Consider the following 14,073-nt stretch of genomic DNA (forward strand, 5'->3'; position numbering starts at 1 on the left):
TGCGTGCGTGCGTGCGTGTGTGTGTGTCGACATCAAAAACGTCTCTCGCGCTAGGCGGGAGCAAGACGAGCTCCCTCGCATAAAGGGAACCACGACGTCGTTGGCGCTGTCCGCGTCTAACCCGACTACACAGTATGTAGGTGTGAAATGTCAACAAGCGTCTTGCCCACATGCGCCCCCCCCCGGGCATCCGTCCATTTGTCCACCCGTCCATCCATCAACTTCACAGGTGCTACTAACTACGTGCTGGTCTGGTTTTGTTGCACTCGCCCGCCCCCCTCCTCAATCCTGGTGCCCCCCTTCTCTCTGCGCTGCGCTTCTTGGGGGGGGGTTTCTTCCGAGTGCGCGGCCAGCTGGTCGCCCTCTCAGCAGCTTAATAATGGCAAAGCCAGGGCGAGCGGGCGGGTGCGAGGTATCTCGTACGCCAACCACCACCTACCTGCACCATCATGCCCATGGCGGCCACCACCACCACCCACCACGAACAAATAATAGTCTGGTACGTAGCAGGCCAGACTCGACTCATTGTTACTGTGCTCGGCGCTGGAGCGCTCGGCGCAAGAAAAAGAGAGCCTCCTCACGAGTGAGCTCAAATAAGTGAGAGCGGGGGACAGGTAGCCAACATCCAAGGAGGGCGGTACGCGCAGAGTGCTACCGCGTGTGCTTCCTTCCTTGGTCAATCTCATTGTCATATTCCCAAGTCTATAAGGTAGTTACTCTCTTCCTGCACGTGCTATGTATCTTGTCCATTGCGACCATTCGAGCGCTAGGGACGCAACGGGCTGCTGTCCCCAGGGAAGACAACAGAGAGAGTGAGCGATGGGGGCGGTCAGGGTACGGTCCAGGTCATCTCTTCGTTACATTAGGAGGTACCTATCTTTCTTGGGGCAACAAACTCCGTACCAGCGCTGCCCCCATCTATCCGCAGCATCCAGTCCAGGGCCGTACGCTTCCAGGCTCTTTCATGCCCACCATGGATCTCGATGAGGCATGCCCTCCAAGACGCTCCAGAGCATATCACCCAAACGCGATGACTGCGTCGTGAGCAGGCTCATCCAGTCCACCAGCAGCAGCAGCAGCAGCACCACATCAGCAATGGAAGCGGCCCGGGGAGGCGCGCCGGGGGGAGCGGCGTTGGGGGAAGCTGCTTGGGCCAACCCGAGCCCCCCCGTGCCATGTTCCTGCGCGCCCCCCGCATCTCCGCTCCTCCCCCTCATTTGCCCAACTTTCCTGTTGTCCCTCTCCGCTGTCTCTCTTCCCCTCCGCCGCTCCCGCGCGCTCTCTCTCTCCATCTCTGTCTCTGTCTCTGTCATCCCTCCCCCTTCTACCTCTCCATCCCCCCCTCCATCCCCATCTGTTACTCTTCCGCCTATCCGTCTCCCCAGCCATGTCACGCGCAGGAGTAGTAGCCCCTGACTTTGGTGCAATCTGCCCCAGGTCCCTTCCCTCTGGACTGTTTGCTCCGTGCCGCTGACCCCCCCGGCGAAGGCTGAAGTAGCCCGCCCTCTTGGCCGCCGTAATCACACGCGCGCACGCACACTCACACGCTCACGCTCACGCACACGATCCTGAGCACTCATTCCCACTGGTCACATCTTTCTTTATTCGACTCGCCTCAGGTTGCCTCGTCTCCGTCTTCTATCTGCGCTTCGGCTGTGAGCCACATTTAGGCCTGTCTGTCACTACGCTCGTATGTCTGACATGTAAAACGTACATCACGCCGCCTCCCGCCCTGTATGTTTGCACGCTTGCCGAGGCGGCCCCTGGCCGAGGCTGGGCCACCACGCGCAGGTCGGCCGCCCAGGTCTGCGCGATATCTCTCGGCCCTTCAAGCGTCGCCGCTTGGCGCATCCCACACGCACGCACGAAGTACAATGCGTAAATGTACGCACGCCTCCTCACCTCTCGCCGCCCACGTCCCGTGTCGCACGCGCCTGATGCCGCCAGCGTTCCTATGTACTACGATACTTTCGTGCCTACACGCCCGATCCCGGCTCAGGCAAAGTAGCTCTTCCACAGCACGCCATCTAGGTCCTCGAGCTGTTCCTGCGTAAAGTACTGTTGTTTTTCGGGTTAGCTCTCAAGCGCACGTGCCTCTGCTGCCGGCATGCGACGCTCACCTTTTGGTCCACTGTCCAGCTGTCCTGTCTCGTCTTCTTGAATTCGCTCAGTATGGTCTTGGTCGCCTGGCCGACCATGCCCGGATCGCCAGACGATTTGCGCGCGAGCGTGGCCAGCACCTCGGGCATCCACTTGGGCGGCGGCGTTGCGTAGGGGAACGCCTCGATGAGGGCACCCAGGCCCAGAATCGCTGCGTGGCGCCTGTTGGTCTGCTTCTGCATGTCCACGGGCGTCTCTGTACCCGCCGCGCTGCGGTTCTTCCGCGGCATCGGGTTTTGCTGCAGCTCCTGCTCGAACCGCGCCTTGAGTCGCGCGATGATGGGATCACGAATCCGGTGCGGCGAGCACCGGATCATGCCCGCCAGCGTTAGCGACGCGCACGAACGCACCTCGAGCTGCGGGTCGCTCAGCATATCCGAAACCGCCGTGAACAGTGCGTCCCGCTGTGGCGCCTTGGTCAGGAAAATGCGCCGAAAGTAGATGACCTGCATGTTCACCAGCGCGCGTAGCCTCTGGTGCCAGCTCGTGGCCGTGCGGCCGATCTTGATGAGCTCGTCGATGAACTTGCCGTCTTCGCCGTCGCGAAACGGGATATTGGCAAGGTGGCGGTACACGTGGTATGCCATCTTCATGAGCTCCGGGTCTTCCTTGACGTCCATCATGTGCAGCAGCTGCTCCATGAAGGGCGCCGCGAAAAAGGGCACCAGCTCCGTGCATTCGTGCGACGAGAGTGTGCAGTCGAGCCACATGAGCACCGTCTTGGAACCTGCAGTGTATGAGGATTGCTCCTGCTGCCCAGGCGTCCGCTCCTGTCGCCATTTCTCCAGCCGCTCAAAGATGCTGGTAATGGTGCCTGTGAGCTCCTCTGACGGCTGGTAAGGCCGAATCCCAACGCTAGAGGCCTCCTTGTTTTGCTCCAGCATCTTCGGCACGCTCTCAAAGGACTCGTGGTAGCGCGACTTCTCAATCGCAGCCAGCACCCGGCCGATGGCCTCCCGCACTGCCTTGTACGGATGATCGATGTGCTCGACGAAGTGGTCGAGGATAGGCTTCGTGCCGCGAAAGTGCCATCCGCCGTCTGCGACGATGAACTCGATCAGCTGCACCTTGGACGACTCTTTGAATGCAGCGTTGGACGACATGTCGAGCCGGAACGATTCGAGTCGCTCCACAATCTCATGCGACCTCCGCGGATCTTTGGTGTCGAGAACGACGTGCAGGCAGGTGAGCCAGTACTGCAGGTTCTCAGGCGTCAAGTCTTGGGTGAGAATCTTGAGCATCATGGGCGCCGCAAACTCCCACACGCGGTTGCGCACCTCGACCGGGTCGTCGCTGGAACCGGCCAGCAGCGCACCCAATATCTCCGAGGTGGCACGGTGCTGGTGCTTATCGCTGCCATCGCCATACACTTCCTTGGTCAACTCCTTGACATCGTCTAGTGTGACTGCCGTCTTGCCGTAGTGCATCAGGTCGAACACGTGCATGAGCAGGTACACGTAGCTCATGCGAAACCTGTCAGTCGACTGATCCCGCGGCTCTTGCTTAAAGTACTCGAAGCACTGAGAGACCCATTCCCTCGTCAGGATCTTGCCGATCTGCTCTCGAACCCGGTTCTCGAGCTCGTCGTAAATGTCAAAGGGTACCGGCCGCGCCCGAAACGCGGTAAACTTCTTGCCCCAGACGAGCCAGCCGGGGTGATCAAAGTCTACCATGTACTCGGCCTTTTGAGGATCCTTGAACGCATCCAGGAACTTTTCCGTGAATGCGGCGTCGCCCTTGTCGACGAGAATCTCGAGCCTGTTCCTGTCGCCCATTTCCTTCTCCATGAGATAGTTGGTGTAGTCATGGCCATATAGGGCGCGCATGTCAATCACCGTAAACAGTGCGGTGAACGAGTTAAGGTAATACCCTCTCAGTCCCGGATGCGGGTCATTTGTGCCCCGCGCCACGAGGTCGACGAATTCGCTGGGCGCAACATCCTCAAAGCGCAGGCACAGATTGGCCGCGAAGATGGCACATCGTGTAGCAATCTTCCAATGCGCACCCTGCGCCCTCTTAGTCAGCTCGAGACCCAGCGATGCCTTGGCATCTTCGACCTTCTTCCGCCTCTGCAGGATAAACTGGTGCCTCGTCTCGATGGCATCCGACACCTCCTCCGTCGGCTTGATGGTGTCGACCAGTGCATCGTTTACCAGTATCGCGCGCTCGAGCGGCTTACCGAATTCGAACATCGTGTACAGCGCCGAGGAGCCCAGGTTTTGTATGGACGGCTTGTCAATAGCGGCCGTCTCGATGTAGAGACGCATGGCCTCGGGGGCAAACCGCCAGTCCTTCAGTATCGTTCTTTGAAGCGAAGTAAAGAGCAGCGTGTACATGCCACCCTTGATTCGGTCGTGCTCATTCGCCTGGAGCGCGTTGCGCAGGCTCTCGAGGACAACGGGAATGACCACCGGCTTGCCGCCGATGAGAGCCTTGAGCGACGAGTCTTGGGCGCTCTGCGCCACCCTGCGGACGTCTGCATACAGGGAAAGGCAGGAGTGCGCCAGGTCCAGCAGCAGGCGCTTGTCCAGCTCGCTCTTGTGCCTGGCCGCAGCATTGTGCTTCATGCGGAGTATATGATATGCTTCGGCACGCTTGATGAGCAGCGGACGCGGGTAGACTTTCCGGAGCCCCTTGATTTTGAAGGCGGCAATATCTGCCTTGTAGAGTCTTACGTGCCTCTCCAACAAGTGCGCAGACCGTTCGATGCCCACATCCGTAATCCAGGTGCGATAGGCCGAGCACAGCGCCGTAAAGCAGTTGACATCGTCTTCCTGCTTTTCATTGAGGAACGCATGTGCCTTCGTTAAGAGATGGCCCAGCTCGTCGCGCAACTCGTGAACCCGGTTGTAAGATGGATCGTCTGCCTTGAGAATATAGCCAGCTTTGTACCGAAACTGTGGTCGAAGTTCCTCATCCTCGGCTCCCTCACCAAGAGCGTCGTCGTCGTCCACCATCATGTCCTCGTCTCCATCTGCATCGACGCTATCCGTGTCGCCGATGTCCCCAACGTCATCGCCAGATGCGCGCTTGGGGTCGAACATGGTGGCCATGCCGGCCGTGACAAGACGAATTTGCTGCATCAGCCGAGACACCTCGTCTGACCAGGCCTTGTTCTTGCCGTCACGGCTGACTGGCGGGTTGTCGCTCATGAGGAGCTCGAGCTGCTCCGCGGCGGACGTAACCTGAGAGGCAAAGAGCTCCACCGCAAACTTGATTTCTGGAGGTGACGGCTGGTGCCATCGGATGGTAAGATCCGCTGGCGAGGTCGTCTTCCCCCAGTCGTCGACATCAAGACCTCTTTTGACGACGTCCAGCTCGTACAGCCCGTGGTCGATGGGATAGGTATGCGTCAAGTTGAGAAGCAGATGGTGGATGTAGTTGGACACCAGAATTGTCGGCAGCCCGCGACACTTTTCTTGCATGTACTCGGCAATGCCCAGCAGCTCGTCTTTGTACGTGAGAACCTCCCTGCCGACGTGGACCACAGCCATTGCCAGTATGCTAATGTGCCAAACAAGAGCCCGATCCCTCGGCAGGAAGTCCGTGCCAGTGGTGCGATCGGACGCGGCGTTGTTGTAGTCAATCTCGTTGCGAATGTTGACGACAAGCATGGGCACAAACACCTTGAGAGTCTTTTCGGGGTTCACCTTGCACAGCACGTTGACAATCCATGCCATGGCATCGCGGGCTTGATGCACGACGTGGCTCGAGACAAACGTCGCAATCTTCTCCAATGCCATGTCGAACAGCTCGGGAGACAAAGAGGAGAACAAGGGTGACAGCGCGGCAGGTAAGGTATGGATGACGTTATCCTCTGGTGTTCCTCCCCGGACTTGGTTGGCGTCGGGCAGGTTCTCCAGCAAGGTGAAGATCTTGCCCAGCAGCGTCAGGATAAACTCTCCGAACCCAGCGGTTGACGACCTGAGGATGTTGGCTTCATCTTCATCGCTCAGCTCGCTGTTGTAATCAATCTGGACGTTCTGACCGTCGCGCTCCATGCGATCCATCTCTGCTTGCACCCACTGAACGGCCAGTCCGGTGTCGTGAATATGGCTGTCCTCAGTCGTCAATGGCACAAACGGTATGCTGTACGCCACGCTCTGGATGAAGTTGAGGGTGTACTGCGTCTTGTTCAAGTCGTTGGCATCGATACCGGGCAGCGCGAGCGCAAGGAGGGCGGTGATGTGGCACCGATAGCCCTTGAGCTTGCACATGACGTTTGCAATCATTTGTAAGCTATTCAGACTCGACGATGTTCGATGAACCTCGACTAGCCCTTGCAGACTCGGGTAGAAGCGCTGGAGCGCCCCCGGAAGCACCAAGTCGGGCTCGAGGTACGCGAGGCCCTGTAAAGCATTGTAATAGCAGTGCGACACCCTGCTGCTCTTGGAAAACAGCCCCATAAACATCACCTCCTTCAGGGACATGACGAAGCGCTTCTTCAAGACGGGTGTGATCTTGCGGTCGGCGGGGATGTCCAACTCTCCGCTCTGCTCGCGGTTCCAGCGCGAGACGAAGCCATCAGTCAAATACAAGACAAGCTGTCCCAGCATCGTCGTCCAACTACCCTGATTGGATGGATGGAAGAAGGTATCGATAGACTGAATCAAAGCCTCCAGGCTGGCCATTGCGGACGTCTCGTGCTCCAGGCATATGGGAGACAAGGAGCTGACAATGAGCCGCGCCATCATGTAAGCAACTGGATACTTCTTCTTATCCTTTTCCAGATACACTCCTGCGCCGGACAGGTAGTCGACAGGCGTGTATGGAGAGTTGGCCTGTCCAACGGGAATCTGGGTTAGTCGCAGCATAGCGGTAAAGATGAGGTCTGATTGCTCTTTGGTGAAGATGCCATGCTCCGCGAAAGGGACGTGTTTTGAGTGGATGTGATCTCTAGTCATGCGCGAGAAAAGGTCCACGAAGAACATATCGACGACCTTGGACCGGTTCATGAGCGACCACAGGTGGAATAGGGTCGGAAAGAAGTGTTGCGGCTGCGCCTCGGGTACGCTCGAAGGGGCGGGATGGCTAGGAAGCAGGGCATTCAGGGCGCCAATGACGATGAAGGCATTGGGCAGCTCGTTGGTCCCGAAGAAAGGCAACAGCTCTTGGAGGATCGCCGGTCGCTCCTTGGGGTCGAAGTATATATGGGCGTGCGTGCAGAGCTTGAGGAGTTGTTTGGCAGCGCGCCTTCGGTTGCTCTGGTGAGCCGGGCCCTCCGAGGGCAACACCCATGCCTTGACCTCGTGCCACAGCGGTCGCCAGTCTAGGGTGAGGTCCTCGCCAGGTTTGAGGTAATGGTTTTTGCTGTGCGGGAGAAGAGATACAGTTAGTCCCTGCTAGTGTTGGGAACACCAAAGGGTATTGCGCTATGAGCATACCGAGTGAGCATCAAGACCATGCGCAGGAAGCGGTCCGCAGCCGTCGCATCCAAGCCTGGGGACAGCGCCAGCGAGTAGAACAGCTTGGCTAGCCTCGCGCGCAGCTCCCTCGTCATCTCGAACTTGAGGTTCAGCCATGCTTGGAGCTCCCTGGTCCAATGTAGGGCGCCGGGGGAAAAGTCCTCGGCACGAATGGCAGTATATAGCTGCTTAAGTATGCCGTGGAGGGCGGCGTCGCGCTGGGCTTCCTCCTCGACCTCGAACGGCAGCTGGGAAAAGTATGCAAACGTCCGAGGGCGATACCGCTTCTTGTCGTCCTCGTCTGACTTGGTATATGGGATGCCGGGCGAGGTCGATCGCGAGATGGGCTCGTACATGGCAAAGCTGGTCATGAGGTGCGATGCGGCCGACGCCGACAGCGCGGCGTGCGAGCCCTCGCGCTGCGGGCCGACATTCTCGTCCATCGCTGGACAGGGTGACGTGCGGTGCGTCGGCTCGTCGCTTGAGGGAGGGAGCGCCACGACGTGACGAGAGCGGTCGTCGTCGAAGGGCGCGGTGGGTGAACGGAACAGAGCTCTTTGCTCCCCGTGCGAGGCTCGGGCGGCGGTGGTCAATCGGGCGCCAAGGGCAGGGCGTCGACGTACGTCGTGTTTCGAAAATGTATGCCGCACCGTATGTATGCTATGTACCTATGCACGAGCAACAATCATGCAGAGTAGAGACACAGGCGGGTCGTTGCAGGGCGGCGTGTGTCTGGCGGCTCGCAGCGGCCAACCTTGTAAGCAAGCACAGGGTCGTGACAGGACAGCGTGCGTTGCTCCCCATGGAAATGAGCACGGGAGCGTGCGAATTGACCCGCAGCTTGTTGGACCCAACGAAGAAAGGGGCGGGGGGTTCCGCTCGTTGGAGGCAGTTAGAGGAGAAGACGAGAAGACGGTAGGTAAAGAAGATGGAAGGGAAAGCCAGGCAGGGGGGGGTGCGCCTCTGCTGCTGGCGGGCGACGGAGAGGATGGGGGGGGAGATGGGGATCAATAAAGGCAGTGGTGATGGTGGTGATGATGCCACCCAGTAGGAGCCTAGAGTCGGAGCTGCCAGCTGTAGTAGTGGCTCTGATCCTCAGGCAATGCAAGGTGAGGTGCATCGGACGGATGTACCGTTCGGCGTGCGCGCGGCTGACGAGGGACACGAGGCGCCAGGCAGGTGGATGGATGACGAACGGTGCAGGCGCTGCTCGCACAGGGCAAATGTGGGCACAACCAGCGGCGAAACGGGGGGCCAGTCGGCGGAGATCGATGATGCTTTTGTAGGTGGGCTGCGCTAACCGAATCTGTGCCCTCTGTCGCGCCCGTCAAGCAGCGGCAGCAGCAACAGCCAGCAGCCAGCAGAGCTCTCAGCAGAAACCTAACAAGCCTAAGTCCATGCCCCGTGTGCGGCCTCGGGGTGTGTCGAAGGCTGTCGTCTGCATCAGCGCACGCCTGGAAAGGGCGAAGGGCGCAGAGGGCCGGAAGCAACCAGTGAGGTTGGGCGTCGGTGGTACAGTTGGTTGTGCCCACCCATCCGTGGATTTGGCTGACACCTTGATAAATATGGCAGCCCGGGAAGACGGGCACCAGGTTCCCACCACAGGGCAGCCAGCCAACAAACAGCTCCAACACCAGCAAGCCTCGGCGCCCTCTGCGTAGCACGCTTCCATCTTGCTTGTCTAATAATAAGAGTAGCCATGATAATCACCAACACATCCCCTCAGCCCAGCTGCGCCTCGCCTCGCCTCTCGCCTCGTCTTCCATGCAGCCTCCTTATCCTCCTCCTCCCTCGCCCCCTTCCCGCTCCAGCCACCAGCAGCAAGCCATCCCACCCCGTCCTCCTGTCAGCACCACCTCACCCTCACCTCACCTCACCTCACTTCACTTCACCCCACATATCCCCGACAAGACACCTCCTAAGCAACGCAACCTCCCCCATGCGCCATCCCCATCCCCCATCACACGCCATACATACGAAAGCACGTGAACGTTGGAGGTAGGCTCCTCGTCTACGATGCGACGGCACCACCGCTGAGGAACCGGAGCTATCGTTGATACCTCGGAACACCCACCGACACGTCATCTTCCCGCCAGCCTGCCTGCCTGCCAGTCTTGCGAGAAAACTGCCAGCCCGTTCCGTCCGGCCTCACGGGAGAGCAAACAAATCGCCATACGGTACCTACCTTAAGTAGATGAGGTAGCACTTTGTACGCGTATACCACCCGTGTGCCTGCCCTGTCCTGTCCTGCCTCGCCGGCCTGCCACCTCCCTAACTCGTCCCGTGGCGCTCACACACATTCTCGTATATCCTTTTTGGAGCCTGGCTGGCTTGCTTGCCCGCTTGTTGCCATCCAGCCAGCCAGCCAGCCAGCCAGCCAGCCATCGCCTGCGGGGTCAGGTCGGGTCAGGTCAGGTCAGGTCAGGTCTGCTGACAGACGTGTGTCTCTCGCCGGATGCCACGGGGCGCGCCGCCTGCCTGCCAGCCGCCGGCCGACGAGCAAATCGGCACCTACTAGGTACCTTACTAGGTTAGTAGGACGCATGTACAAACCTCGTACCTTGACTACAGTGGGGGGTCCAAAAGTCTGCGATATAAGGTAGCTGCTCGCTGTCTGGCCTGCAGGTCGGCAGGCGGCGTCGGTGGTGGAAACTGAACACCTGCATGCCATTCGACACTCACGCAGCCAACAGCGGTCGGCTGCCCCCTTCTTGTTGGCGGGAAAAGGTTGACGTGTGGCTTTCACTCGGAAGCTCGGCTCCTCCCTACACGGACTCCGCTTCGGATCCCAGACCGTGGCTCCACCGCCGGACTACAAAGCGTGAACCCCATTCATTCCCTCATCACCATCTCCTAATTTTCATATCAGGCACAGCTCGCGGATGTGTACTTCGTATATACGCGATGGCGTTCCTCACCATAAAAGTCGCATGCAATGTAATAAAACGCTCCAGTGCAGAAGGTAAGGTTGTGAATTTATACAGACGGTCGTCGGGGGGTTGTTTCATATCTACATCGTACATCCATCGAGGTCACCCCTCGTGACCAACTTCGCTACATTACGCCAGTTTGCGCCGATGCCATGCTTGGGTATCACTATCTGTCCAGTTTGTACTTGGCCAGCTCCTCGTCCTTGCTTGTGCGCTTTTTTCGATGGAACAACCTGTGGAGCCACGGTCGTACCTTGGGCCGGCAGCGCGCCTCGTCCTCCTCATTCTCCTCCTCGTCCGTCTTGGGCTTGTCCGTGCTGTGCTGGGACATACCGGATGAACGACGGTCCTCATGGGCCGACCGCCCGCTTCTCCGGGTCATGAAGGCCCGACCCGTCGACATGGCTCGCGCAGGTGTGTGCGATGAGCGGCAAGGGCTGGGACTGGCGGGCGGGCGCTCCACTCGGCTGTCTGGCTGTTGTGCCATCGATCTGACGGGGCTGTTGGCTCGAGATTCTCCATCCGCCGAGTATACTGGATATGACTGGCGACGCGAAGGCGACCCAGCGCTGGCCGACCGACAGGCCGAGGCAGTCCGGGCGAACTTGGGGTTCGCGGACGCGGGCCAGCCTTGCTTGTGAAGGCTGATCCAGGTGGCCGTGGCCAGCATCAGCCTCTTTTGCTCCCGCGTCACTCTTGCCGTCGCACGTTCGTCTTGCCGAGGTGTAGCATGCGACGCTTGGTCCCAGCGACCGCCACTGGCCTCGGCGCTGAAAGATCGCGAGGGCGGGTAGCGACCGCTTGAGGTGGAAAGGGTGGTGTACGTGTCGTAAATTTCAACCGACTCGGCCGTGAGGCTGCCCAGAATGGGATGCCTCTTCGACGACGGGTCGATGATACTGAACGTCCATTTATAGTCGGTGGCGTGTGGGGTCGTCGACGTCGGGCTCGTGCCGCCTACAGATGCCGCGCTGTTCCGCTTGCAGGTGACTGCCCGCCGTACCCATCGAGCGGTAAACGTTGTCCCCTGTTGGTCGACGTGCGTGAACTCGTAAGATCCATTTGCCATCAAGTTTGCCAGCCATGTGGACCCATCTTCGAGAGCAATCTCAGCACTATTGTTGTTGTCCTGAGATGCGCCACCAATGACCGCCAGCACATCTTTGTTGTCGAGGTCCCTGCTTGCTCGCTTCGGTTGCGATGGTGAGCTAGGGGTCGAGGGTTCGTAGTCATCGCATCGAACCACGAGAACGTCGTCTTGAGCGAGCTCGGGCCTGGCTCCAATTAGGCGCGGAAACCGCTTCGCCAACCGAGGGATGATGAGGGTGCCAGCGATGAGGCTAGACGGGATAACATCAAACGCAGGCACGGCTCGTCTTTCGCCGACCTCCTGCAGCTGAAGAAGCACTCGCGGACGTATCTGCACCAACATCCGTTGCTTGGTGCGAAGCTGGGGAGCGGGGTGTGCAAGGGCGAAACGAGTTGAACGTCGGGGGACGCGCTTCCGCTTGGCACGGCGGACCGAGGACTCGGTAGTGTCGCTCAGTTCGGAGCCCGCGACCGACTCTTCGTCCTCGCTGGCAAGCGGAGTCTGCGCCGAGTCCATGCTGGGCTCGCGGAATCGCACGGCCAGATCCTTTCTTGCTAGTGTGGTCGAGAGGGGGCGGCGATGAGATGAGAGAGACGATGGGCCAGGAATGTCGAGCGTGTGCCTCCTCTGCGGCGGCCGAGGGGGAGGGGGAGGGGAGGAGGGAAGGGCAGTGTCAGAGTCCAAGGGCTGTTCAAAGAGGTAGTTGGTATCGGCAGGAGCGAGTGGCCGCAAAGCCGTCCGCAGGAGGGAATGTCGCTTGTGCGGCGGCGGCGGCGGCGGCGGCGCGTTCGAGGACCGTCGAGAGGAGTATTCGTGACCGTGCAGACTTGCTCCTGAGTGTAAGAACATTGTGCTCGCGAGATGTCGTGGCAATTACACCGACAAAGAGAGAGGTCAGGCCTTGCTCCAGACGGCAGAGGTCCAGGCGGCCCCGTCGCCGAGTGCCGAATATACGGTGGCCGAGCGCGAGAAGTGGTGTGACGATGAGCGGCAAGGAGAAGGTGAAGTAGAAGTGAATAGAATAGTTGAGCAGAATAGCCCCAACAATCGTCGTCCGGAGCGATTGCACAGCGATGCCTTTAGTGGAGGTGCCGTTCAAGTGCGAGAGATGTAGAGAACAAGTGGCGCGCCCTCGGATGCCGCCAGTTTGCAAGTATCAGGGAATCAAAGAGTCAAATGGAAGTGAGGGTGACGCAGCAAAAGTCAGTGACAGAGAGGGGCATATCGGGTTCGCAGAACCAAGGACAGCAAGCGAACGTCAGGGTCGTACGTATGAGCGAGAGATGGGAAAGGGATATGTCCGAGACAGGGAGAGCCGTGGCTGGAGGTGTACTGTATGTTGTAGTACGAGAGGCACGGGCTGGTCAGACGTGCCGGGACAGGGCGTGCCAGTGACCGAGGAGAGGCGGCGACTATGGTGGTGGCGCATGCATCGACGGCGGCAGGGGGTGCGGAGGCCAGCCAGCAGCACGCGTCTGAGTGCCGAACCGTGATGCGCTGCAGCCAAGGCCTAGTTGACTGCGCCGTGGGATGCCGGGGAAGGGGGTGGGTAGGTTTGTTCGATGTCTGGAATAGGTAGTGCCACCACCAAAACCACCCCGAAACCGTCAAAGGGGGGAGAAGGGGATGGGAACAGGTCGACGAGCCCGTCTCTTATGAAGTCGTACGCTTTTTCCCGCGCGCTCAAACCACGGTGAGCCTCGTCGGACTCGGACAGGAATTTAATATGGAGCCGCGGCGGAGCTTGGCGAGTTGACGAAGCTGGGCCCCCTGTTCCGAGGCTGCCGGACGGGAGGGAGGCTCCCGCCAGCTCACACGCGACCCCGGGCTTGCGACTGTCCTTGAACGGCAGCTATCGAGCGCCACCGGGCTGGTCAGGCTCATACGACAGCGTGCGAGCGTTCTGCTGACGGGCGCGCGCTGCGATGCACGGGAGACGAGCAGCCGTCAGCGTCAATGGGCGGTCCAGCTAATGATGGTAGGTGTTTTCTTGGGAGCGTCGTCGTCCCAGTCAACTTGCTGCCCTAGCAAGCGACGATGTTGCCGGTCATCTGTCTGTCAAGGTAGGAAGGATGCGGGCAGTGGAATAGTTGGAGACGGGCGCGGCAGGGAACGCTTCGGTACTTGACAACGATCAGAGCGGCTGACATGTACTATGGCAGTAGCTTGGTCGTAGGGCGGACGGCGGCCCAGGCGGCTGTTGTCTGGGGGGTTACAGATGGAGACAGGACCGGGCAGATCCATCGTGCAACATGCGGAGTCCGGTCCGTGCTGTAGACGCGAGAGCGCGCGCAGCAGCTGCTGCTGCCCTGTGGAAGAGACGGGGAGAATCCCTCGCGCAGCGGCCACCGGCATGTTCCAGTTGAAACCCCAGGGCGGCATCCACTGCTCAACTCAACCCCACTGGTCGGGCACCCCCTGTTCGGCTGGGCGCCGGAACGTCTCAACTCGCACTCTGGGCAGCGGACGCCAAGGCACCCTGGCGATG

The 14,073-nt window shown here is 59.7% G+C and overlaps 2 protein-coding genes across 2 annotated transcripts; both read right to left on the reverse strand.

Annotated features, from left to right (window-relative positions):
• Positions 1–1,568: 1,568 nt before the first annotated feature.
• On the reverse strand, positions 1,569–9,413 carry BLM3 (Proteasome activator BLM10). Its single transcript, XM_047985574.1, has 3 exons — positions 7,545–9,413; positions 2,121–7,470; positions 1,569–2,058 (listed from the first exon to the last, which is right to left on the reverse strand). Exons 1-3 carry the CDS (start codon positions 8,006–8,008, stop codon positions 1,996–1,998), a joined length of 5,877 nt encoding a protein of 1,958 aa, XP_047841551.1. The 5' UTR covers positions 8,009–9,413; the 3' UTR covers positions 1,569–1,995.
• Positions 9,414–10,519: 1,106 nt separating this feature from the next.
• On the reverse strand, positions 10,520–13,658 carry JDV02_004366 (uncharacterized protein). Its single transcript, XM_047985575.1, has one exon. It carries the CDS (start codon positions 12,432–12,434, stop codon positions 10,662–10,664), a length of 1,773 nt encoding a protein of 590 aa, XP_047841552.1. The 5' UTR covers positions 12,435–13,658; the 3' UTR covers positions 10,520–10,661.
• Positions 13,659–14,073: the final 415 nt, after the last annotated feature.

Source organism: Purpureocillium takamizusanense, chromosome 3 (genome assembly GCF_022605165.1).
Source record: "Purpureocillium takamizusanense chromosome 3, complete sequence".
NCBI classification, from domain to species: domain Eukaryota; kingdom Fungi; phylum Ascomycota; class Sordariomycetes; order Hypocreales; family Ophiocordycipitaceae; genus Purpureocillium; species Purpureocillium takamizusanense.

Bases quoted from the DNA above. Each gene is read 5' to 3' on its own strand.
- BLM3 (XM_047985574.1), bottom strand. From the start codon at position 8,008: ATGGACGAGAATGTCGGCCCGCAGCGCGAGGGCTCGCACGCCGCGCTG. The intron at 7,471-7,544 runs GTATGCTCATAG...TCTCCCGCACAG, and splicing joins ATGGTCTTGATGCTCACTCG to CAAAAACCATTACCTCAAAC. The intron at 2,059-2,120 runs GTGAGCGTCGCA...GAAAAACAACAG, and splicing joins GCTGGACAGTGGACCAAAAG to TACTTTACGCAGGAACAGCT.
- JDV02_004366 (XM_047985575.1), bottom strand. From the start codon at position 12,434: ATGTTCTTACACTCAGGAGCAAGTCTGCACGGTCACGAATACTCCTCT.